The following is a 22,705-nucleotide window of genomic DNA, read 5'->3' on the forward strand; positions in this document are numbered from 1 at the left end:
GTGTTGATACTCTCGCTTTTGCCCCTGGGCTTTGCACTAACCATAGCTGCTTTCACCTAAAGATCCGCCTAACCTTCAACGTGGGTAAAGATGTTGCGCTGGGCCAGTTATGGTTGGAGCTTTTACGTTTCTACACACTGGAATTTGCACTTGAAGAATATATCATCAGCATCCGCTTAAAGGACCTCCTCTCTAGGGAAGTGAAGAACTGGCCTCGTCGCAGGCTTGCTATCGAAGGTAAGAGATAGTTCTATTGCAAAACTCACTTTCCAAGCATAGAGAAATGGAGAAATTCATTCATTCTTATATTCCTAGATCCGTTTGCCTTGAAGAGGAACGTTGCTCGAAGCTTGAACAGCCAGATGGTCTTTGAGTACATCCAAGAGCGTTTCAGAACAGCTTACAAGTACTTTGCTTGCCCTCAGAAAAAGGGCACCGGAGGACACCAAACAAAGAAGAAAGCAAGGGCACAGGGTGTAAAATTGGAAGAAGCTGGGAAGAAAGAGCCTTCATCTACAAACAAGGATGAGAATAACATCAAAGCAGAAAAAAGCCAGAGTGTTCAAAGAGGGCACCAGGGATCAAAGGAGGACGAAGAGCCTGACAGTGATGATGAAGATGGTTCAGATCCATCCAAAGAAAGAAATGAGAGCACTTTAGACACCCGCCTCATGGACATGCTTCTCAGTGAGGGAAACACACTTTCCTCCTCCCCCAATGGCCTGCTGGACAGTGACAGGGAAGAAGAAGAGGAAGAGGAGGATAACGGAGTTTCAGAGGATGACGGGCCTGTTGCACCAGATGATCTGCACTATGTGTTTGACAAGATGATTTTCACTTGTGGAAAGGTAAATAGTAATTAATGTCATCCATCCATTGGATAAATATTTGTAAATGCCTTAGCAAGGCACAACATTTTGTATGTAATGTAGTTTGAGATAAGGCTTCTGACCTGTTTATAATAGAGATCCATTAAACTTGTTGCTGTAGTATAGAAGAAGCATCATCTTAGATGCTCATGCTACATAACTGTGTGGTTTGCGTGTTCTCCCTGTAGCTTTGTGGGTTATTTTCCACTTACTCCGGCTTCCTCAAACACATGCATGCTAAGTTAATTAGTGATTGTGAATGAGAGTGTGAGCGGTTGTCTGTCTCAGTGTTAGCCTTGTGGTAGACTTGTCCCCACCTCTTTCCCTTTGACAGCTGGGAAAGCTTCAGAATAGGATAAGAAAGTGAATGAATGGATCGGTGGATGGATGAGTTGGTGGGTCAGTAGTTTTAAATTGGTTTATTTATTTGAAAATCATGTGAATGTAATAACTTGAGAACAAGGCAATGTAGGATTTTGAAGTTGATAACGTAGGTGTGTCTACTTAGAGGCTGAGGGGTAGCACTGGCAGTTTCAAGTATTTTTAAGATTGCGACAATATGACTTGCTTCAGTATTTAGACACATTAAAGCAAACATAAGGAAATATTTTCAAGCTTTGCAATATGTGACATTCGGAACTCTTACATAACATTAAAGCTGTTCCTGGACATCGTTAATTTTCCTGTTCCAGCCTCCAACTGTCGTATGCAGCATTTGCAAACGAGATGGTCACCTGAAGGACGAGTGCCCTGAAGACTTTAAGAAAATCGAGCTGAAGCCTCTGCCCCCTATGAATGACCGCTTCAGAGAGATCCTCGATGGCCTCTGCAAACTATGTTACTGTATGTAGCGAACATTGCACTTCTAACTTGTTTCACTTTAGCATTTTCCTGCAAGGAATCATTTTGCTTGTATAGCCATTATCTTTGAGTACCGTATTTTCACGACCATAAGACGCACTGTACTAAAAGGCGCAGTCTCAGTTATGTGTGCCATTACTGTATTTAACACACACATAAGGCGCACTGGATTATAGGGCGCATACAAGTACCGTATTTAAAAATAAAGCGGGAGCAAACCTGAGTTCGGTACCTTACTCACATTTCTATTACCGGTAATCGTCATCATCAACAACACACAAGCATACAAGTGTGCATATTTAAAAATAAAGCAGGAGCAAAACTGAGTTTGGTACTCACATTTTTATTACCAGTAATCGTCATCATCAACAACACACAAGCATACAAGTGTGCATATTTTAAAATAAAGCAGGAGCAAAACTGAGTTTGGTACTCACATTTTTATTACCAGTAATCGTCATCATCAACAACACACAAGCATACAAGTGTGCGTATTTAAAAATGAAGCAGGAGCAAAACAAAGTTTGGTACTCACTTTTCCTTATAATCCGCTGGAAGTTTCTGCGCTACCGTAGTCCTGGTCCGGATGGAAAAATGGCACAGTTTCATAAAACGAAAGCACCAAGACGGACCTCCTTGGAAATGTTCAATGTTCATCTCTTCAGCTAGTGAAACTGCTTTTAGCCGAATGGTGACCGTCGAAACGCTTCTCCCACTCGTTCTTTGCTCGATGATCCACCGCTCGAGTCTTTCCTCCAACTCGGGCCACCTCGCCTTATGTCCGCGGAAACTCAGCTGCGTTTTCTTGACCTGCCGGAGCTTGTTTTCTGCCTTCCTCCATTTGCGAACCATCGATTCGTTAATCTTAAATTCTCTCGTGGCTGCTCGATTTCCATGTTCCTCCGCATAGCTGATGGCCTTCAGTTTAAACTGTGCTTCATAAGCGTGTCTCTTTGCCATTTTCAGGGTTGTTAAAACAACGATGTTCCACATAATGCACATACCTGTCCTTTTATACAGGTATGTGCGATTGTCCGGTATATACGATCAACGCCCACACTTCACCCTTTAGCGTTCTCATGGTGTTCTCTACTACGTCCTCCTTACAACACACAGGGCGCACTGCGCTATAGGGCGCGCCGTACTTTTTGAAGAAAATCTAAGACTTTTAAGTGCGCCTTATGGTTGTGAAAATACGGTAAAATAAAAACCCATCTTCTCTTCAGCATATGGTGGGCAGCTGGCAAATACCTTATGATTATATTTGATCAAAATGTAAAGACTCTACAAAGCTTGAGGAAACATATCAAAAATTCCTTTAATACACGAGAAAACAAATGGCATCAAAAGCAGATAATTCTCATATTGTGCAGTCTGAAACCAGTATTTCAGCAGTTGTTAAAAAAGAAAAAACTTCAATAATTAAGGCATCGTTGTTTCTTTCTCTGTGTGTGTGTGTGTGTGTGTGTGTGTGTGTGTGTGTGTGTGTGTGTGTGTGTGTGTGTGTGTGTGTGTGTGTCATCTGCTGTGGTAGATGAATTGTCACCTACACATGCTGAACAGCAGAGGAGGGAGCAGATCCTTGCTAGCCTGGAGAGGTTTATAAGGAAGGAATACAATGGTGAGCCTGAAACAATCTACTGCAAACAAAAGTCTCAAACATTTCTCTCCATTTCCTTGGTAACTTTGCTGTGTAGTGTTACTGTGTGTTTTGCACAATTTAAGTTAAAAGCTGTCGAGCAGTTGACAAGACACAATATACTGAGGAATACATTCAATGTGAAGCGACTGTTGAGTTCCATGAACTTAATGAGTATTAGCAGATTTTGTAGAATTGATAGAAATGAGTTTAGAGAGCTCCTCCTTGAATTGCTACCTTATCGTGGTGGATGGGTTTGTGTGTCCCAGGGATCCCAGGGGCTATGTTGTCTGGGGGCTTTTGCCCCCTGGTAGGGTCTCCCATGGCAAATTGGTCCTGGGTGAGGGACCAGACAAAGAGCGATTCAGAAGAGAACATCGAGGGAACAGTTTATCCTGCCCGGGATAGGATTACCGGGGCCCCGCCCTGGAGCCAGGCCCAGGGAGGGTGCCCGAGGGCGAGCGTCTGGTGGCCGGGCCTTAGTCCATGGGGCCCAGCCGGACACAGTCCGAAGAGGAGGCATGGGCCCATCCTCCCGCAGGCCCACCACCCGCAGGAGGCGCCATAGGGGTCGGGTGCATTGTGTGCCGGGTGGCGGCCAGGAGCGGAGGCCCTGGCGGACTGACCCCCGGCTGCCAAGACTGGCAATAGGGACATGGAATGTCACCTCTCTGGTGGGGAAGGAGCCTGAGTTGAGAGGTACCGGCTAGATATAGTCGGGCTCACCTCTACGCATGGCTTGGGCTCTGGAACCAGTCTCCTGGAGAGGGGCTGGACTCTGTCTCAGTCTGGAGTTGCCCCTGGTGAGAGGTGGCGGGCTGGGGTGGGTATTCTAATATCTCCTCGGCTTGCTGCCGGTACGTTGGGGTTTTTCCCGGTGGACGAGAGGGTTTGTTCCCTGCGCCTTAGGGTCGGGGAACGGGTCCTGACTGTCATCTGCGCTTATGCGCCGAGTGGCAGTTCGGAGTACCCAGCCTTCTTAGAGTCCCTGGGGGGGGGGGGTGCTCCACCTGGAGACTCTGTTATCCTGCTGGGAGACTTCAATACTCACGTGGGTAATGACAGCGAGACCTGGAGGGGCGTGATTGGGAGGAACGGCCTCCCTGATCTGAACCCGAGCGGTGCTTTGTTCAAATTCAAATTCTAATTTTATTTGTCACGTACACAGTCATACACAGTACGATATGTAGTGAAATGCTTGGACAACTGCTCGTGACCTAAAGAAAACAAAAAAGGAAAAGGCTATGAATAAGATAGGAAATAAATATGAAAAATTAAAAAGGGTAAATTTAACTAGGAAGGAATAAAATATAAATTAAGGTTAAAAATGAAATAACTGTACAACACAAATTAGAATGAAGGGTAAATTTAACTGGGAGAATAAGATAAAATATATAAATTAAAGTTGAAAATAAAATAACTGTACAACAAAATACACAATATAGAACTATATAAGAATGTATGAAGAAATCTAAATATAAATAAATATATACACAATAACAGCAGCTGTACAAGTATTAACCGGAAATGAAGAATATAGTGACCAGTGTTGTGCAAAAACAAAGTCCAGAAAGTCCAGTGTGTGTGTAAGAACCATATGTGTGGGTCAGTACTGTGTGGTGGTGTGATTGAGAGACCGTATCGCCTGCGGGAAGAAGCTCCTCCTCAGTCTCTCTGTGTTGGTCTTCAGGGAGCGGAATCGCTTTCCTGACCTCAACAGAGAGAACAGTCTGTTGTTGGGATGGCTGAGGTCCTTCACCATCTTCCTGGCCTTGGTCCAGCACCGCCTGCTGTAGATTGAGTGCAGGTCAGGGAGCTCGGAGCGGATGGTGCGCTCAGCTGACCGCACAACCCTCTGTAGAGCTCGTCTGTCCTGCATGGTGCTGTTCCCGAACCAGGTTAAGATGTTTCCCGCCAGGATGCTCTCTATGGTGCACGAGTAAAAGTTCCTGAGCACCTTGGGGGGCAGTTGGAAGTCTCTCAAGCGTCTGAGGTGGTAGAGACGCTGTCGGGCCTTTTTCACCACGGTGTTGATGTGACAGGACCATGACAGGTCCTGCGTGATGTGAACTCCGAGGTATTTGAAGCTGTCCACTCTCTCCACTGGGCACTCGTTGATGACGGGGGTCTGGTAGTTCCTCTCCTGCTTAGTGCTGAAGTCCACTATCAGCTCCTTTGTCTTACTGACGTTTAGAAGGAGGTTGTTCCTCTGGCACCAGTTCTCCAGATTCCTAATCTCCTTCAGGTAGGCCGTCTCGTTGTTATCAGAGATCAGGCCCACCACGACGGTGTCGTCAGCAAACTTGATGATGGTGGTGGAGCTGGTAGTGGCCACACAGTCATATGTGTACAAAGAGTACAGCAGGGGCTCAGAACACACCCCTGGGGGGCTCCAGTGCTGAGAGTGGTGGAGGCTGAGACATGTCCGCCCATCCTTACTGCCTGTGGTCTGCCAGTTAGGAAGTTGGAGATCCACTGACACATAGATGAGCTGAGTCCCAGATGCTCCAGCTTGGTGGTGAGTGTGGAGGGAATTATGGTGTTAAATGCAGAGCTGTAGTCTATGAAGAGCATTTTAACATAATTCCCCCTTCTAGTGTCCAAGTGAGTGAGTGATGTGTGGAGGAGATGAGAGATGGCATCGTCTGTGGAACGATTTGGACGGTAAGCGAACTGTAGTGGGTCCATCGTGTCTGGTAGTGAAGAAATGATGAAGTCTCTGACCAGGCGTTCAAAGCACTTCATCACTACTGAGGTGAGGGCTACAGGGCGATAGTCATTGAGAGAAGCAGGGTGGGGTTTCTTCGGGACAGGAACAATGATGGACTCTTTGAAGCATGTGGGGATCACCGACTGAGATAAAGAGATGTTGAATATCTCAGTGAACACAGGAGCTTTGTTATTGGACTTCTGTGCTAATCACAGTTTGGCCATAACGAACACCCTGTTCGAACATAAGAGTGTCCATAAGTGCACGTGGCACCAGGACGCTCTAGGCCGTAGGTCGATGATCGATTCTGTAATCTTATCACCAGACCTGCGACCATATGTTCTGGACACTCTGGTAAAGAGAGGGGCTGAGCTGTCAACTGATCACCACCTGGTGGTGAGTTGGATCAGGTGGCGGGGGAGGACGCTGGACAGACCTGGTGCACCTAAACGCGTAGTGAGGGTGTGCTGGGAACGTCTAGCAGAGGCCCCAGTCCGCGAGATCTTCAACGCACACCTCCGGCAGAGCTTCAACAGCATTCCGAGGGAGACTGGGGGACATTGAGTCCGAATGGACCATGTTCAGCGTCTCCATTGCCAAAGCTGTTGCATTGAGCTGCGGCCGCAAGGTGGTTGGTGCCTGCCGTGGTGGTAATCCCCGAACCAAATGGTGGACACCAGAGGTGAAGGGAGCCACCAGGCTGAAGAAGGAGTCCTATGGGGCTTGGTTAGCCTGTGGGACTCCGGAGGCAGCCGACAGGTATCGACAGGCCAAGCGGAATGCGGCTCGGGCAGTGGCTGAAGCAAAAACTCAGGTGTGGGAGGAGTTCGGAGAGGCCATGGAAAAAGACTTTTGGACTGCCTCGAAGAGATTCTGGCAAATTGTCAGGCGTCTCAGGAGGGGAAAGCGGTGCTCTACCTGCACTGTGTATAGTGCTGGTGGAGCACTGCTGACGTCGACTGAGAAAATTGTCAGGTGGTGGAAGGAATACTTCGAGGACCTCCTTAATTCCACTGACACGTCTTCCGAGGAGGAAGCAGAGTCTGGGGTTGAGGGGAATGACCCGCCAATTTCCGGGGGCGAGGTCACTGAGGCAGTTAAACAACTCCTTGGTGGCAGAGCCCCTGGTGTTGATGAGGTCCGCCCCGGGTTCCTGAAGGCTCTGGACGTTGTAGGGCTGTCCTGGTTGACACGCCTCTGCAATGTTGCGTGGAGATCAGGGGCAGTACCTGTGGACTGGCAGACCGGGGTGGTGGTCCCCATCTTTAAGAAGGGGGACCGGAGGGTGTGTTCCAACTACAGGGGGATCACACTCCTCAGCCTCCCTGGGAAAGTCTATGCCAGGGTGCTGGAAAGGAGAGTTCGTCCGCTAGTTGAACCTCGGCTACAGGAGGAACAATGCGGTTTTCGTCCTGGTCGCAGAACACTGGACCAGCTCTTTATCCTCTCAAGGATACTTGAGGGTGCATGGGAGTTTGCCCAACCAGTCTACATGTGTTTTGTGGACTTGGAGAAGGCATTCGACCGTGTCCCTCGGGGTGTCCTGTGGGAGGTGTTGCGGGAGTATGGGGTGTCTGGCCCATTGCTACGGGCCATTCGATCCCTATACAACCGTTGCAAGAGCTTGGTTCGCATTGCCGGCAATAAGTCGGACTCGTTCCCGGTGGGTGATGGGCTCCGCCAGGGCTGCCCCTTGTCTCCGGTTCTGTTCATAATTTTTATGGAGAGGATTTCTAGGCGCAGCCAAGTGGCGGAGGGGTTTCGCTTTGGTGGCCTCAGAATCTCATCTCTGATTTTTGCGGATGATGTGGTTCTGTTGGCTTCATCGGGTGAGGGCCTCCAGCTCGCACTGAAACGGTTCGCAGCCAAGTGTGAAGCAGCGGGAATGAGGATCAGCACCTCCAAATCTGAGGCCATGGTTCTCAGCCGGAAAAGGGTGGAGTGCCCACTCCGGGTCGGGGATGAGTTCCTGCCCCAAGTGGAGGAGTTCAAGTATCTCGGGGTCTTGTTCGCGAGTGATGGGAGAAGGGAGCCGGAGATCGACAGACGGATTGGGGCTGCAGCTGCAGTAATGCAGGCACTGCACCGGTCCGTCGTGGTGAAGAGGGAGCTGAGTGTAAAAGCGAAGCTCTCAATTTACCGGTCGATCTACGTCCCTACCCTCACCTATGGCCACGAGCTGTGGGTAGTGACCGAAAGAACGAGATCGCGGATACAAGCGGTAGAAATGAGCTTCCTCCGAAGGGTGGCTGGCCTCTCCCTTAGAGATAGGGTGAGAAGTTCGGCCATCCGGGAGGGGCTCAGAGTAGAGCCGCTGCTGCTCCACATCGAAAGGAGCCAGCTGAGGTGGTTCGGGCATCTGACAAGGATGCCCCCTGGGCGCCTCCTGGGTGAGGTGTTCCAGGCATGTCCCACCGGGAGGAGGCCCCGGGGCAGACCCAGGACACACTGGAGAGATTATATCTCTCGGCTGGCCTGGGAACGCCTTGGTATTCCCCCGGATAAGCTGGAGGAGGTGGCTGGGGAGAGGGAGGTCTGGGCCTCTTTGCTTAGGCTGCTGCCCCCGCGACCCGGCCCCGGATAAAGCGGATGAAGATGGATGGATGGATGGATGGATGGAGTTTAGAGAGTACAACATCACTGTGAGAACACTTTAAAAGACTGATGTGCCTTGTTTTGGTTTTCTTTTTAAAACGTCCATGTTTCCACAGAAAAAGCCCAGCTTTGCTTGTTTGGATCTTCCAAAAATGGCTTTGGATTCCGTGACAGTGACCTTGACATCTGCATGACTCTGGAGGGCCACGAAACTGCAGAGGTTAGCAGACAAAACATCCAGATGCACTCACTTGAATAAACACGTGATCATTATTTCATATGATCAGTGTTTAATTTATTTTTTTGGATCTGTCTGAACAGAAGCTGAACTGCAAAGAAATCATTGAAGGCCTTGCAAAAGTGCTCAAGAAGCATACAGGTCAGTTAAAGTGTTCCTATTATTTCCCCCTGAATAATTTGGTAGGAGACTCCTGTCTGTGTGGAAAAACTGACTTTAATCTCATAATTTCCATCATCTCAGGTTTGAGGAACATCTTACCTATCACCACAGCTAAAGTGCCTATAGTGAAGTTTGAACACAAACAGAGTGGTTTGGAGGGGGATATCAGCCTTTATAACACACTGGTGAGCGGAAGATGCCCTCATTATGACTGTTGTCATGTAATGTTATAAGAGATGTTTTATATTGTCAAATATGTTGCATTATAAATGAATTTGGAGGATTCTTCTTTCTAGGCTCAACACAACACCAGGATGCTAGCTACATATGCGGCTCTGGATCCACGTGTGCAGTTTCTGGGATACACAATGAAGGTCTTTGCAAAGGTATGTGAAAATTGACAATCTGGGTTTGTAACCAGAGTACTCAGGCTGAGTATTCAGTAATCTACGATCCTTCTTGGGTGTTTTCAAAGAAGCACAAATTCAGTATTTGCAAGTGATCTCCCACCCCATACCAGTGGGAGTAACAGAACCAACACAGCAAGTAAATGAAAGCTGTATAAAGACTCAACAGCATTGAGGCCAGTGCATAAACAAAACCAAAAATAAGGAATATTAAAGTGCAGTTATATAAAAGATGGTATGTATACAATGATGCTCAGTATACAAATAAACGTATATCCACCTGCATGTTTTCAAACATACATGAGCTTATTCTTCTGATGTCTGCACTTGAATTTGGGAACGGGTTTTTACAACAAATGTTAGCAGGGTTTTCTTCCCAAAAAAAATTGGAAATCTCACTGCAAGCATAACACATGTATGTTAGTGTGTTTTTATTTACCTTTATTTAACGTTGAAATCAAATCTCTTTTACAAGGAAGAAAATGCAACAGAAAATACAAGATCTATAACATGATTTAGTGTGCCCTCTTACAAAAAGCCTTCACCACGAGTGTCGTCTCTTCCTGTAACTAACCCACTTTTTGTCCTCACAGCGCTGTGACATCGGTGACGCTTCCAGAGGGAGCCTCTCTTCTTATGCTTACATCCTGATGGTGCTTTACTTTCTGCAGCAGAGGCAGCCACCTGTCATTCCTGTCCTGCAGGAGGTATTTACCACTGATTAACTCAGTCAAGTGCTGTGCCTGAAACTTGAAGAGGCTTTTTTAAAAATTATTTTTGCATTGAATTTCATGAAGTAAATAGCTCTAAATGATACGTGATGTCTTTTTAGATCTTTGATGGGAATACTGTTCCTCAGCGGTTGGTAGATGGCTGGAACGCTTTCTTTTTTGATGACCTTGAGGATCTGGTGAGTTGGAAAAACAAAAGAGTTTTGCAGCTTAGCAACCACATTAAAATGTCTTATGGCAATTATGTAGGAAAATTATTTAAAAGCATTACCTAAGTTAACTTTAGTCTCAGCGTTCCCTGGGGTATAAAAAAACCACGTATCTCGAATAATCAGTCAAATCTAATTAAACAACACACACACACACACACACACACACACACACACACACACACACACACAAAAAAGCAGCAAGTACAGTTTGTCTTGTAATGACTCTGGAATTAGTTTCCTCTGTTCTCACAGCGTCGTCATCACTTAGAGAATCAGCAGAACACAGAGTCTGTGGGAGAGCTGTGGCTGGGACTTCTACGCTTTTACACTGAAGAGTTTGACTTCAAAGAGCACGTGATCAGCATTCGCCAAAGGAAACGCCTCACCACGTTTGAAAAACAGTGGACCAGCAAATGCATCGCTATTGAAGGTGCTAACATGGCTCTGCATCTCTGTAAACTTGATTTGCTTCCAGATTCACAGTTGTTTTCATCCCACTGATATGCTCTTCTTCTTAGATCCCTTTGATTTGAATCATAACCTCGGTGCTGGAGTTTCTCGTAAAAGTAAGTGCCTGCCATACCTGATACAAAAAATATCTTATTAATGCATTCTGTAGACTTTGAAAACTTGTCTTTGGTTATGATAAAGTTTCCTAAAACCTCTGTCAAGTTATGGTGTAATTTTGGTGGTTGAACAATCTTAGACAATTCTTGGGTTTTATTTCCTTTTTTCATGTCAGTTTAGCCTCCTACTGGGTTCAAACAACTCTGAAAAAATTGAGTAGCCAGTCTTACCTTGTGCTATAAAGGCTCACCCTCTACATCATTCTCATCCTCTTATTATCTTTTATGTGGATCTTAGCAGCATTTTTTTTCATTTAGTCTCCCCTTCTGCAGTTGTTGCCTGTAAAAGCAGGCAACAGTCAGCAACAGTCTTTGGACACCAATGCTCTAATATGTACACCGTGCACACATTGCTTGCAGCTTTTCATTTCCATTGTAGATTAGCCCAGAGGATGAGGCTGGTTGAATATTTGTACACCTGCACCCACACTTACAGTTGTTCACCTGTTGAAGTCATTGTACTTTGATGCTTGAAAATGAACAGAAGAAGGACAAATTGTGATGGTTTAGAGACTAGATCAAAACAGCAGGTCCTGTCAGGTTATGATAGTGTAACACCTGCTTAGTATAGTAGGGTTAAACTTATAGACTAGATTCGAGAGGAGTAAAATAAATTTGAGAGAATTGAGTGTTGAACAGCCGGCAGGTTTATTACAATGTTACAGTGGTGCAATAATCCAATGTAAACAGCATAGAAAATTAACAGAAGATCAACAGAGAAGAGCGCTCTTTTGAAAATAACAACAAAATAAAATAAAATAAGTAGTCTCTTTAGACCTGACTCCTGATGAGCAGGATATTGGGAGTTCAATAGTTTCCCAGAGAAACAATCTGTATGAAGTAAGCAGTTTTTGTTCTTGCTTATCTGAAATCCTGCGATTCGAAGTAATTCAGACTGTAGCTCTACTCCTGCATCCAGAACAGCTGGCCACACTGCTTTTGGATTCGCCAAGAGTTTTCACAGGGTCTGGCTCGCCATCCATATCCAGAACCACTTCAGATCCAGGATCACAAAAAACCAGTCGGAATTCCCAAGAAACAAATACACGCTCTGCCTGGTTTTGGTCGAGAGTAAAACACATAAAGGCCTTGTGTAGCTTGTTATTTGCTCTCGGTGTCTTGCTCCGTTTTGCCTAGCTTAATGCAGCAACGTGCTTTTGTTGCATTCACTGAACTACAGAAAATCAAAGTGTGTTCAAGGGGTGTCGGAAATAATATTACCAGGTAAAAACAAGAAAATACTAGTAACCATGTCTATAGGGGTTACACCCTCCCCCTTTGAATAAACATGAGTCCCTTCATGTACTTAAAATGTATCTAAACATCATAGATTTGAGTGTTTTCATAGCTACTAAACGACTCAAGAGCTTGGTTAAAGTTATCCAGAAATCGTTGTGCAAAGGATATAAGGGGTTGACCCAACTGGGCGTAATGAAACCGTCCTGGGGGTCGCTTTAATCTCTCAGATTTTCTCACTTGAGGTGTTTCAGGAGTTATTTCAGGTGTTTGTTCAGCATGTTGGTCAGTGATATTTTCACTATGCTCTGTGTTTTCTATCTCAACATCTGGTTCTCCTGGAACTTGGACATTATGATTCTCTCCCATGATGTTAGAGTGAGATTCCTCATTCAGCAGTTCAGGTTCAGTTTGATTTCCCTGTCCATGGTCATTCTTGTCCGAGATTGTCTCTATTGGTTGAAGCAAAGAGTTGTCACTTTCGAGCGTACATGGATCATTTTGAATTTCGGAGCTTGTTGTCTCATTTTGCACATTGGAATGGTTTTGAGTTTGGTCACAAATCCTGATAAACGTCTCGGTTTGGATTGAGGGATGACCTGAAATGCATTCATACTCCTCCTCAGACTCTGACATTTCTGTATCTTTAGGTTCAGAAGGGCTCTTCCGAGTCTTAGGTCGACGTGGAGGTTTGGGCTTTGTCTCAACCTCATCCTCAATGTCTGAGAGATCACCACATGCAAGTAAAAGGTCTCGATGAAGAGTCCTGCTCGGACCACTACCCTTCTCCGGTTGGACCACATACACAGGAACATTTTCCAGTTTCTTAACAACACGGTACACCATGTGTTCCCATTTATCGCCAAGTTTGTGTTTACTGCGCAAACGAACGTTCTTGACTAAGACTCTGTCCCCAGCTTGAAGTGTGGACTCTCTGACTTTTTTATCAAACCTGTTCTTGTTTCGCTCAGCAACTCTCTTGGAGTTTTCGAGTGCAATCTGGTAACTTTCCTCAAGCCTAGCTTTCAGATTGCGCACATACTGGGAATGGGATGTTGGTGAGTCCCCTGTAACTGGCAACCCAAAGGCAAGGTCGACTGGTAGCTTGGGTTTTCGACCAAACATTAGCTCGTAAGGGCTAAACCCGGTAACCTCACTCTTTGAACAGTTGTAGGCGTGGGTAAGAGGCTTGACAAAATCACGCCAATGAATCTTTTGCTCATCCTTCAGAGTGCCCAGCATACCAAGCAGGGTGCGATTGAATCGCTCAACGGGGTTACCTCTCGGGTGATAAGGACTGGTCCTTACTTTTTTAATGCCTGTGGTTGAGCACAATTCCCTAATCACATGTGACTCAAAATCCCTCCCCTGGTCACTATGGAGGCGTTCGGGGAACCCATAGTGAACTAAAAGGTTTTCCCAAAGGTTTTTGGCCACAGTGGTTGCCTTTTGGTCTCGGGTGGGCAAGGCCACTGCATATTTCGTGAAATGATCTGTGATGACCAACACGTCTTTGGTACTCTTACTGTCGGGTTCAATAGAAAGAAAGTCCATACACACCAATTCCATTGGGCGTGTGGTTTTGATGTTAACCAGTGGTGCTGCTTTTTCAGGCAAGGACTTCCTTCTAACACAACGACCACAGTTCTTTATTTTAGTCTCAATATCAGCACCCATCTTAGGCCAATAAAATCTTGCCCTCACTAGATCATGAGTCCTTTCCCACCCCATATGACCCATATCATCATGGAGCAGCTTGAGAACAGTAGACCTAAGAGAGACAGGGAGTACAAGCTGGTAAGTTGTAACTGAGTCACACTGTCGTTTCCTATACAGAAGGCCATTTCTCATTTCAAAACGTTTCCATTCTCTGAGCATCAGTTTTATGTCAAATGTTTCAGACCTGTTTCCGCATGGAACATCAGCACCAGATTCTAGTAACTGAATGACGTGGTTTATGCTTGGGTCAGATCTTTGGTGTTCTTTAAGCTCATGCTCAGAAAACAAGGGAGCAGCTACTTGACCAGATGTTTCAGCATCACTGTATGCATCAGGAATGGCATCAGCACTCATAGCCAAGGACTCAACCAGAATGACACAAGGTGAGTTCTCACTGTTCTCATTGAGAAGATGCTTATTACATATAGCTGCTACAGTGTCAGGGCATACACTGTTAGAGCTTGGAAGGGATCCGAGAAGGCGTGAGGTGAGTTGTTGAATCCTGTTTTCCTCTTCCAATGTCCCACTATCTGCAGCCAGAGTTTGATGAGGCCTCCGTGATAGGCCGTCGGCATCCTGGTTAGCCTTCCCAGCTCTGTATTTGATTTGGAAGTTGAAGGTAGACAACGCTGCTAACCAGCGATAACTCGCTGCGTCAAGTTTTGCCGTGGTCAGAATATATGTAAGCGGGTTGTTATCCGTTACAACGATGAACTCGTTACCGTAAAGGTAATCATGGAATTTTTCGACAATGGACCATTTCAGAGCTAGAAATTCTAGCTTATGAGCTGGATATCTGGTCTCGCTTGGTGTCAATCCCCTACTAGCATAGGCAATGACGCGCATTTTACCATCCTGCTCCTGATAAAGAGCGGCACCCAGGCCCGTGGTACTAGCGTCAGTGTGCAGAGCATATTGGAGCTTTGGATCTGCAAACCCCAATACAGGGGATGATGTTAACTTCTCCTTAATGCATTCAAAGGCTGACTGACAAACAGGTGTCCATCTGTCTGCAAAGGGTTCTCGAGGATTGAGATATTTAGAAGTGCCTGTTTGTTTCTGGCCTTTTCTGAGAGGTGGATAGCCACATGTGAGATCATTTAAGGGCCGGACTATCTTTGAATAGTCCTTAACAAATCGACGATAATAGCCTGTGAACCCTAAAAATGACTTCAGCTGTTTCAAGTTTTGTGGCACTGGCCAGGTCTTGATAGCAGCAACCTTTTCAGGATCAGTCTGCACACCATTTTTGGAGACAATATGGCCCAAATATTTAACTGATGTCTGGAAAAAGCGACATTTTTTCGGGGACAACTTTAAGCCATATTCACGAAGACGGTCCAAAACATGCTTTAGCCTCTGTTCATGTTGCTCGAGGGAGTCTGAGAAAACAATCAAATCGTCTAGGAAGACGAGTACCTCCTTGAGATTAATGTCTCCCATACACCTCTCCATTAACCTCTGAAAGGTGCTGGGAGCATTTGTGATGCCTTGGGGCATTCGATTGAACTCATAAAACCCCAGTGGGCATACGAAGGCTGTTTTGGCTTTATCCTCCTCCTCCATCTCTATCTGGTAATAGCCTGACTTCAAGTCCATGACAGAAAACCAGTTTGAACCAGATAGGGCGGAGAAGGTCTCTTCGAGGTTTGGCAACGCGTAAGCATCTTTTACCGTTTGCACATTAAGCTTGCGGTAATCCACACAGAGGCGTACCTCACCATTCTTTTTCTTGACTACAACGATGGGGAATGAGAAGGGAGATTCTGACTGTCTTATTACCCCAGCATCAAGAAGCATTTTAAGGTGTTTCCTGACTGCTTCGTAGTCATTTGGATGAATGGGCCGCGATCTCTGTTTTATAGGCGTTTTGTCTTTAAGCTTGATCTTATGCTTAACTTTAGTGGCATGGCCAAAGTCGAGATCGTGGCATGCAAAAACGTCACGGTAGGCACTAAGACTCTGCGTGACCCGACTTTCCCATTCCTTGGGCAGAGGTGAATCGCCAAAATCAAAGGTCAACTGGTCACTGGGTAATGAACATGAGTCTGCAGACAGGCTGCAACAGCCTGCAGAGTTTGCACTCGACATGGTTTGAGTTTCAAGGACTTGGTCTGCAATGTGTAGTTCAGCAAGAACGCAGTTGCCAGGAAGGATGATGTCATGATCGGTTTCGTTTCTGATCCAAATAGGATGCTTGTAAGGACTTTGACGTGGCACTGTGATAAGGCAGCAATCGACAAAGATTCCTCCCGGAAGGGCTGAGGAAGTTGGCTGCTCTACAACTGCCCATCTGTCAGTGGTTGGTGAATTTAGGTGGGCGTAACTCTCTAGGCAAACCCTTTCATGAGCTGGTATTACGTAAGGTGTGTTGCCCCTCAGTGTCATTAGTCCAAGCTTTCCTGTGCTTTTTGTTTCATGTCTATGTTCAAGGATTTTTAAAATCTGACTATAGCCATAGACAGCTGATGAAATAGGAGTATCCCTACAGTGTTCCTCATATAAAACATCAAGGGCATTTGTACCAATTAAAACTGGTAAGTCTGTGCTGGAACGTAAATCAGGGACAATGAGAGCTAATGTAGAAATTTGGGGCTCAGACTCAACAAACTCCTTTGGAAAACCAATTGGAACTTCTACATACCCTAGATAAGGTACAACTTGTCCATTTGCACCCTCAACATCTAAGTCACTGATTGGCTGGATGGGAAGATCAGACAAATGTCTCTGGTAAAATGAGTGTGAAATAGTCGTTACTTGTGACCCAGAGTCTAACAAAGAATTGCAACTCACTCCAGCTATGTTGACATTAGCTGTGCACTTCTTGCCAATTAAGCCCTTTGGAAAGCTGGAATGACGCATACTTGTTTGTGCACAACACTTTTTTGTTGGGCGGTTTTGAGTGGGACTTTTGTCGCTTCTAGTTCCAGTTTGTCCCTCAACTGAAACAGGAACTAGTTTAAATCAGAGTCACATTGGTCTTCCCAAGCTTTTTGTTTTACCCTTAGCTCTTTCCGCTTGGCTTCAACAGTACTGGGATTCGGCTCATTGTCACAAGAGGGAGCTATATGGCCATCCTCGCCACAGTTAAAGCAGAACCATGGGCGAGGCTTTTTGTTTTTGCCAAAGCCTTCATTTTTCAACGGAGAGTTCTGTGTTTGTGCCTCCTTTAGCTGCTGTTTCTTTACAGCTTTTGGGAACTTTGCCTGAGGTTTCTTTGCAACCATGGTTTCCATTGAAGCTTTTAAGGAACTTAACTGTTCTTGCAGTTGAGCAATTTGTTTTTGCAGTTTCTTGGCAGATGCTTGAGCGGAGCTGTCAGTAGCAGCAGCAGCTTGAAACTCAGTGGTTGGGTAAACATTTAAAGGATTGGACTGCACCTTTACTTTTGAAATTCCCAAGTGCTGCTTCATGCGAGTTGACTTGGCTGCCTGCTTATCTTCCTCTGTTCGCAAGAGTAAAAGCAGCTCAGAAAAGGAGGGTGGACTGGATTTCTTTTGCTCTAGATGGAGGCTAGCGATTAGGTTATCATCCCAGCATCCCCTACAGAACTGCTTCAAAAGCTGCTGATCGAAATCACTAACTGGGACTCCTCCCCCTTTTACAACTTTGTCAAGGGTAGTCTGCAGCCTGTGCACATAGGCTGAAGGTTTTTCGCCAGCATTTTGGTTTGTACTCAAGAATTTTGCGAACAGCTCATCAACGTCATCTACAGTTCCATATGCAGAATCAAGCAAGCTCAAAAACTCTTTGAGGCTGGACAAGGGACCCAATTGTTTAACAATGTTTGCAGCTGGCGGTAAGAGGCTGTCAATGATCTTCCGTACTACTTGTCTTTCAGGAACAGAAGAATCTGCAAGATAAAACTCAACATGACTTCGCCAAGTGTCATAGTCAACCTCCGTATTAGGGCATGGAGTTTTTCCAGAAAAGGACCTGAATTTTACAGAGCTTGGATAGGATTGGGACATATCAGTACTTTTGACAATGTGCTCCACAATGACCCTCTGGACTTCAGGTGTGGTCAAGTGTTCAGGGTTCAAAATAGGAGCTGGTCTGTCAGTAAGGGAAGGATTGATGGTGTCAGTGGTCAGAGTGGGTGGGATAGTTTCACTGCTTGGTCGTCTCAAAACAGAACCAGGTATTAAAGGGACTGGGTCATCTACTGAAATGACCTTAGAGGGGGCTGTACCCTCCCTTTCCCCAGCAGAGGCCTGAAGTTTGTTAAGTTCACTAAGTAGCATTTTCTCATAATCTACCCCACTCACCTTAGCAATACCCTTTAAATTAGAAAGGTAAGACTCTGTAGTACTAGTCGTTAGCTTAGCACTGTAAATTGGGGATAAGAGTTGGATGCTGTGAACTACATTTGGGTCAGATGTTGTTCTGTGACAGGGTAGTTCACCCTGAATCGACTCAATGGCTGTGCCATACTCAAACTCAACTATAACTGTATCTTTAAAGTCAGGGTCAGAACTAGCAATTTTCACTGTTCGTGCAATAGAACCATAGTGTTGCAAAAACTTAACAACTTCTTCATCAGTCTCTGTACCAGAAAACCCACTGATTAGTACAGCATTTGGTACCTTGATACGTTCACGTTCAATGACATCCATGTTACTTCAGTGGAAAAATGTGCAAAAATTGTCATAAAACTGCCAACTGTGTGCCAATGATTGGATTAAAGGCATTAAATAGCCAAACTCCTCCTGGCTGGCTCGCCACTTTTATGTAACACCTGCTTAGTATAGTAGGGTTAAACTTATAGACTAGATTCGAGAGGAGTAAAATAAATTTGAGAGAATTGAGTGTTGAACAGCCGGCAGGTTTATTACAATGTTACAGTGGTGCAATAATCCAATGTAAACAGCATAGAAAATTAACAGAAGATCAACAGAGAAGAGCGCTCTTTTGAAAATAACAACAAAATAAAATAAAATAAGTAGTCTCTTTAGACCTGACTCCTGATGAGCAGGATATTGGGAGTTCAATAGTTTCCCAGAGAAACAATCTGTATGAAGTAAGCAGTTTTTGTTCTTGCTTATCTGAAATCCTGCGATTCGAAGTAATTCAGACTGTAGCTCTACTCCTGCATCCAGAACAGCTGGCCACACTGCTTTTGGATTCGCCAAGAGTTTTCACAGGGTCTGGCTCGCCATCCATATCCAGAACCACTTCAGATCCAGGATCACAAAAAACCAGTCGGAATTCCCAAGAAACAAATACACGCTCTGCCTGGTTTTGGTCGAGAGTAAAACACATAAAGGCCTTGTGTAGCTTGTTATTTGCTCTCGGTGTCTTGCTCCGTTTTGCCTAGCTTAATGCAGCAACGTGCTTTTGTTGCATTCACTGAACTACAGAAAATCAAAGTGTGTTCAAGGGGTGTCGGAAATAATATTACCAGGTAAAAACAAGAAAATACTAGTAACCATGTCTATAGGGGTTACAATAGTAATGTAAATACACACAAAATCACAGTGTAGCAGCATGTGTGGTTGCAGGACGATCTGATATCCTCGTGTTGGTGTTTTTCCCTCATCATCATAAATAATGTTGTTCCAGGTTCAACATTGCAACTGACCAATCACCTTCTCGTGACGTCATCCGCCACCTCGAAAAAAACAAACGCCTTCAAAAAAATCTACTTCACTTGCGAGAAGAGAAACCGCCTCTGTAAGGACAATATGTATAATGCTTACTGTTTATTAAACAAAAGTATCCGGAAATTCAAAGAATTCAAGTTCCTGGATCGGCGGACCGAAGCGGTTTCTCTTCTCGCAAGTGAAGTAGATTTTTTTTAAGGCGGCATTTTTCAAAGGCACAAAAGGGGGATGTCACAACAATGTGATTGGTCACTTGCAATGTTGAACCTGGAACAACATTTATTATGATGATGTGGGAACAACACCGACACGTGGATATCAGATCATCCGTGGTTGCACATCAGCAGATCAGGCAGAATGCTATTCTGATTCCCGTCCATTGTTGAAAACAAATTTAATGGGCACCAAAACCATAGACTATATGTGAAACATAAGTTTTGTCATTGTGATGTCAGCCATTGCTTTCCAGTCCTGAAGTCTCAACATTAGTGCTTATATAAAGTTGTTACTTGTGAATCCACTGTGCGTTTAGTGAAAATGAGCCGTAGCAAATAGTGCCACCTACAGTGTCAGGACACTTGTCAAAGTGGCCACACTCCATCCAAACGAATATTAAAAATAAACAAATAACCCACCGTACAGTTGTTATGAAGGGGAAATATGTAGACAAATGTCAGGATTCTATGTAAATCGATTCAGAACTGCTCTGGGCCTGGGTACATCTGCAGAAGCTTGCTTTGAAACTGTGAAAATGCCCTGTTACTTATGCTGCCTCTCATTCCTCCACCAGTGACAAACTTCATCATGAAGGCATTTATAAATGGGAGAAAGCTGTTTGGAACTCCCTTTTATCCCGTCCCGGGCACTGAAGTGGTAGGTCATTCATGTAACACAGTTGAATGTTCAGATTTTGACTGCTGTGTGCTGTGTATCCCAGCCTAATGGTGTTTTGTGTTTTGAATGTCTTCTGTTCTGTTGCAGGAATACTTTTTTGACTCTAAGGTGCTGACAGATGGTGAATTGGCTCCTAATGACCGGTGCTGCAGGATCTGCGGAAAGATTGGACACTACATGAAGGACTGTCCAAAGAGACGCAGGTGGTCCCCTCTTAAGTCACAGAGATTTATCTCTCAGTTGGCTAGATTTCCGAGAAAAAAATCAATATGCTCAAATACGAAGAACTTCTCTCAGTTGTTTTATCTCACATCTTAAAAAATACAACTAAAGCTGTGGAGGGAACTGTCCAAAAGAATGTGATCTTGACAGCCACCCATCCACTGAGACCATTTCTCATGAGAGTTCCATGAACAATAGAATAATCAAGAGAATGGCCAGTTGTATCTCTCAGGAAAATTCCAGTTTTTTTTTTGTTTTTTTTGGTAAGCAACTTCTTTTGTTCTCTACTTGTCCAGTTTCCTCAGGTTTTTTCTAATGGGTACATTGCACACCCCAGCATATGCCAAGTTTTTGGCTAACAGCATGCTGGGATTCACCTTGTTGGTGCAAACATTGTATTTGTGGTTGTCAAACTGTGTTAACTTTGGTATATTTTTGTAGGTTAAAGTAAACAAATGGGAACTAATGCTGTGTTTTGGGACAGGCCAGTATTACCAAAGTACCCAAAGGTACAATTTAAAATTGGTTCTTGTCTGTCATCTGTTATGTGTAGACATCACACTGGTTCATCCGTTGCTTTAAGCTTCTTTTTAACTGTTGACCGAGAAAGGGGCTTAACATACTAAAAAACATTTCTCTGAAAATGGTCAGGTACAAGGACAAGACCAAAGATGAGTCTCAAAGCAGCCATTGTCCTAAAACCTTTGAAAGACCTTCAGGAAGCGTGGAGACCATTGTTCAGGATACCTTACAAGAAAGGCAGGCTCACTGACAACAAAATGTAAAGAAGAGAGCGGTGGCTCAAGGCTTTTGCACAGCACTGTACAGTACAGAATATAATATAACTTTGGGGCCTAACATTTTTCTATTCAATCAACCAGCCATGGATGTTAAAGTACGAAGTCAGTGCACTGGACGTAAATTAATTTCAACTATCAAACTTCAGATATATATTTTCAGTCAAAGTTGTTTTTATTTGACTTGTACTAAATCTGGCATGTTTTCCATACCTTCTTGTGGTGACATGATTTTTTTTTTTTTGAAATTTTTTTGTCAGAATAAAAAAGAAGGAAAATGAGAAAGATGAGGACATCAAAGAGGAGGAACGAGAGCCAAAGGATCGGCGTTGCTTCCAGTGTGGGGACATGGGGCATGTACGGCGAGACTGCCCTGAATATCGTCACCTCAAACAAAGAGCTGCCGGAGCACCAGGTCAGCACAAAAAAAAGCTTCTTTTTTTCCCTTTGAAGTTGTGTATGAAAATGAATATTTGTCAGGATGGTGTTTCCGTTTTGCATAACTATTTTTAAGTCCCGGTAGAATTGCTACCACATAAGCTAGCGCAATAATTTTTTTTGCATAGGAAACCGGAGGAGTACGTACTTCTTACGCATTCAGCTTGTCCTAAGTCACGGTTTCCTTCCACATATAGCTTTGCAAAAATAGCATAAAAAGCACTTGCAGCAACAAAAGCATAGTATTCCAGAAACATGCTTTGCCGATCAGCTGTTTATAGCACTTTCTACGTTGGAAAAGACATCAGCGCGAACTATTGCATGTCTGCCATTGCCTGCCAAAATCGGAAGTGATGTCATATTTTGTGGGAAACATAGTTTTTACCTTCAGGGCCTTTAAAAGCCTATAATGGTGTTTTTAAAAGTCATGTTTGACTTTATTCTTTTCTGTATAGTTTCTGAGATGCTTGGAACTCAAATTGCACTGTTGGAAAAAGTTTAGTTTTTTTTTTTTTTTTTTAAGTTACATAATAATATTTATTTTCGTTTTTCATGCTGTATATAAAAATTGGTGTATGGCAAAAATAACACTATGAAGACACTCAAAGTAAATTTTCTTTGGTTGGAAACTATTTTGTGCAACTTTTTTGTATTTACAGTTTTGAGGTATATACCTCTGAAATTTCTGTAACTAGAAATATGTGTTAAAAAAAAAAACAAAAAACGATTTTCCATTTTTTTTTTTT

At 44.4% G+C, this 22,705-nt stretch overlaps 1 protein-coding gene across 3 annotated transcripts in view; it reads left to right on the top strand.

Moving 5' to 3' along the window:
* tut4 (terminal uridylyl transferase 4) overlaps positions 1–22,705 on the top strand; it is a 47,260-nt gene that overhangs the window by 19,655 nt on the left and 4,900 nt on the right. For all 3 annotated transcript variants that reach the window (XM_085252957.1, XM_085252960.1, XM_085252959.1), the window contains 15 exons: positions 63–237; positions 316–848; positions 1,562–1,712; positions 3,265–3,351; positions 8,791–8,894; positions 8,996–9,053; positions 9,156–9,259; positions 9,371–9,460; positions 10,075–10,188; positions 10,314–10,391; positions 10,677–10,854; positions 10,943–10,990; positions 20,399–20,481; positions 20,590–20,705; positions 21,782–21,936. In XM_085252957.1, the coding sequence (XP_085109083.1) occupies positions 63–237; positions 316–848; positions 1,562–1,712; positions 3,265–3,351; positions 8,791–8,894; positions 8,996–9,053; positions 9,156–9,259; positions 9,371–9,460; positions 10,075–10,188; positions 10,314–10,391; positions 10,677–10,854; positions 10,943–10,990; positions 20,399–20,481; positions 20,590–20,705; positions 21,782–21,936 (2,074 nt within the window). The remainder of the gene's footprint in view (positions 1–62; positions 238–315; positions 849–1,561; positions 1,713–3,264; positions 3,352–8,790; positions 8,895–8,995; positions 9,054–9,155; positions 9,260–9,370; positions 9,461–10,074; positions 10,189–10,313; positions 10,392–10,676; positions 10,855–10,942; positions 10,991–20,398; positions 20,482–20,589; positions 20,706–21,781; positions 21,937–22,705) is intronic.

This window comes from Mchenga conophoros, linkage group LG17 (assembly GCF_057382185.1).
Source record: "Mchenga conophoros isolate Kocher_MC1m ecotype Shallow Benthic linkage group LG17, M_conophoros_male_GT1.1, whole genome shotgun sequence".
In the NCBI taxonomy this organism is placed as follows: domain Eukaryota; kingdom Metazoa; phylum Chordata; class Actinopteri; order Cichliformes; family Cichlidae; genus Mchenga; species Mchenga conophoros.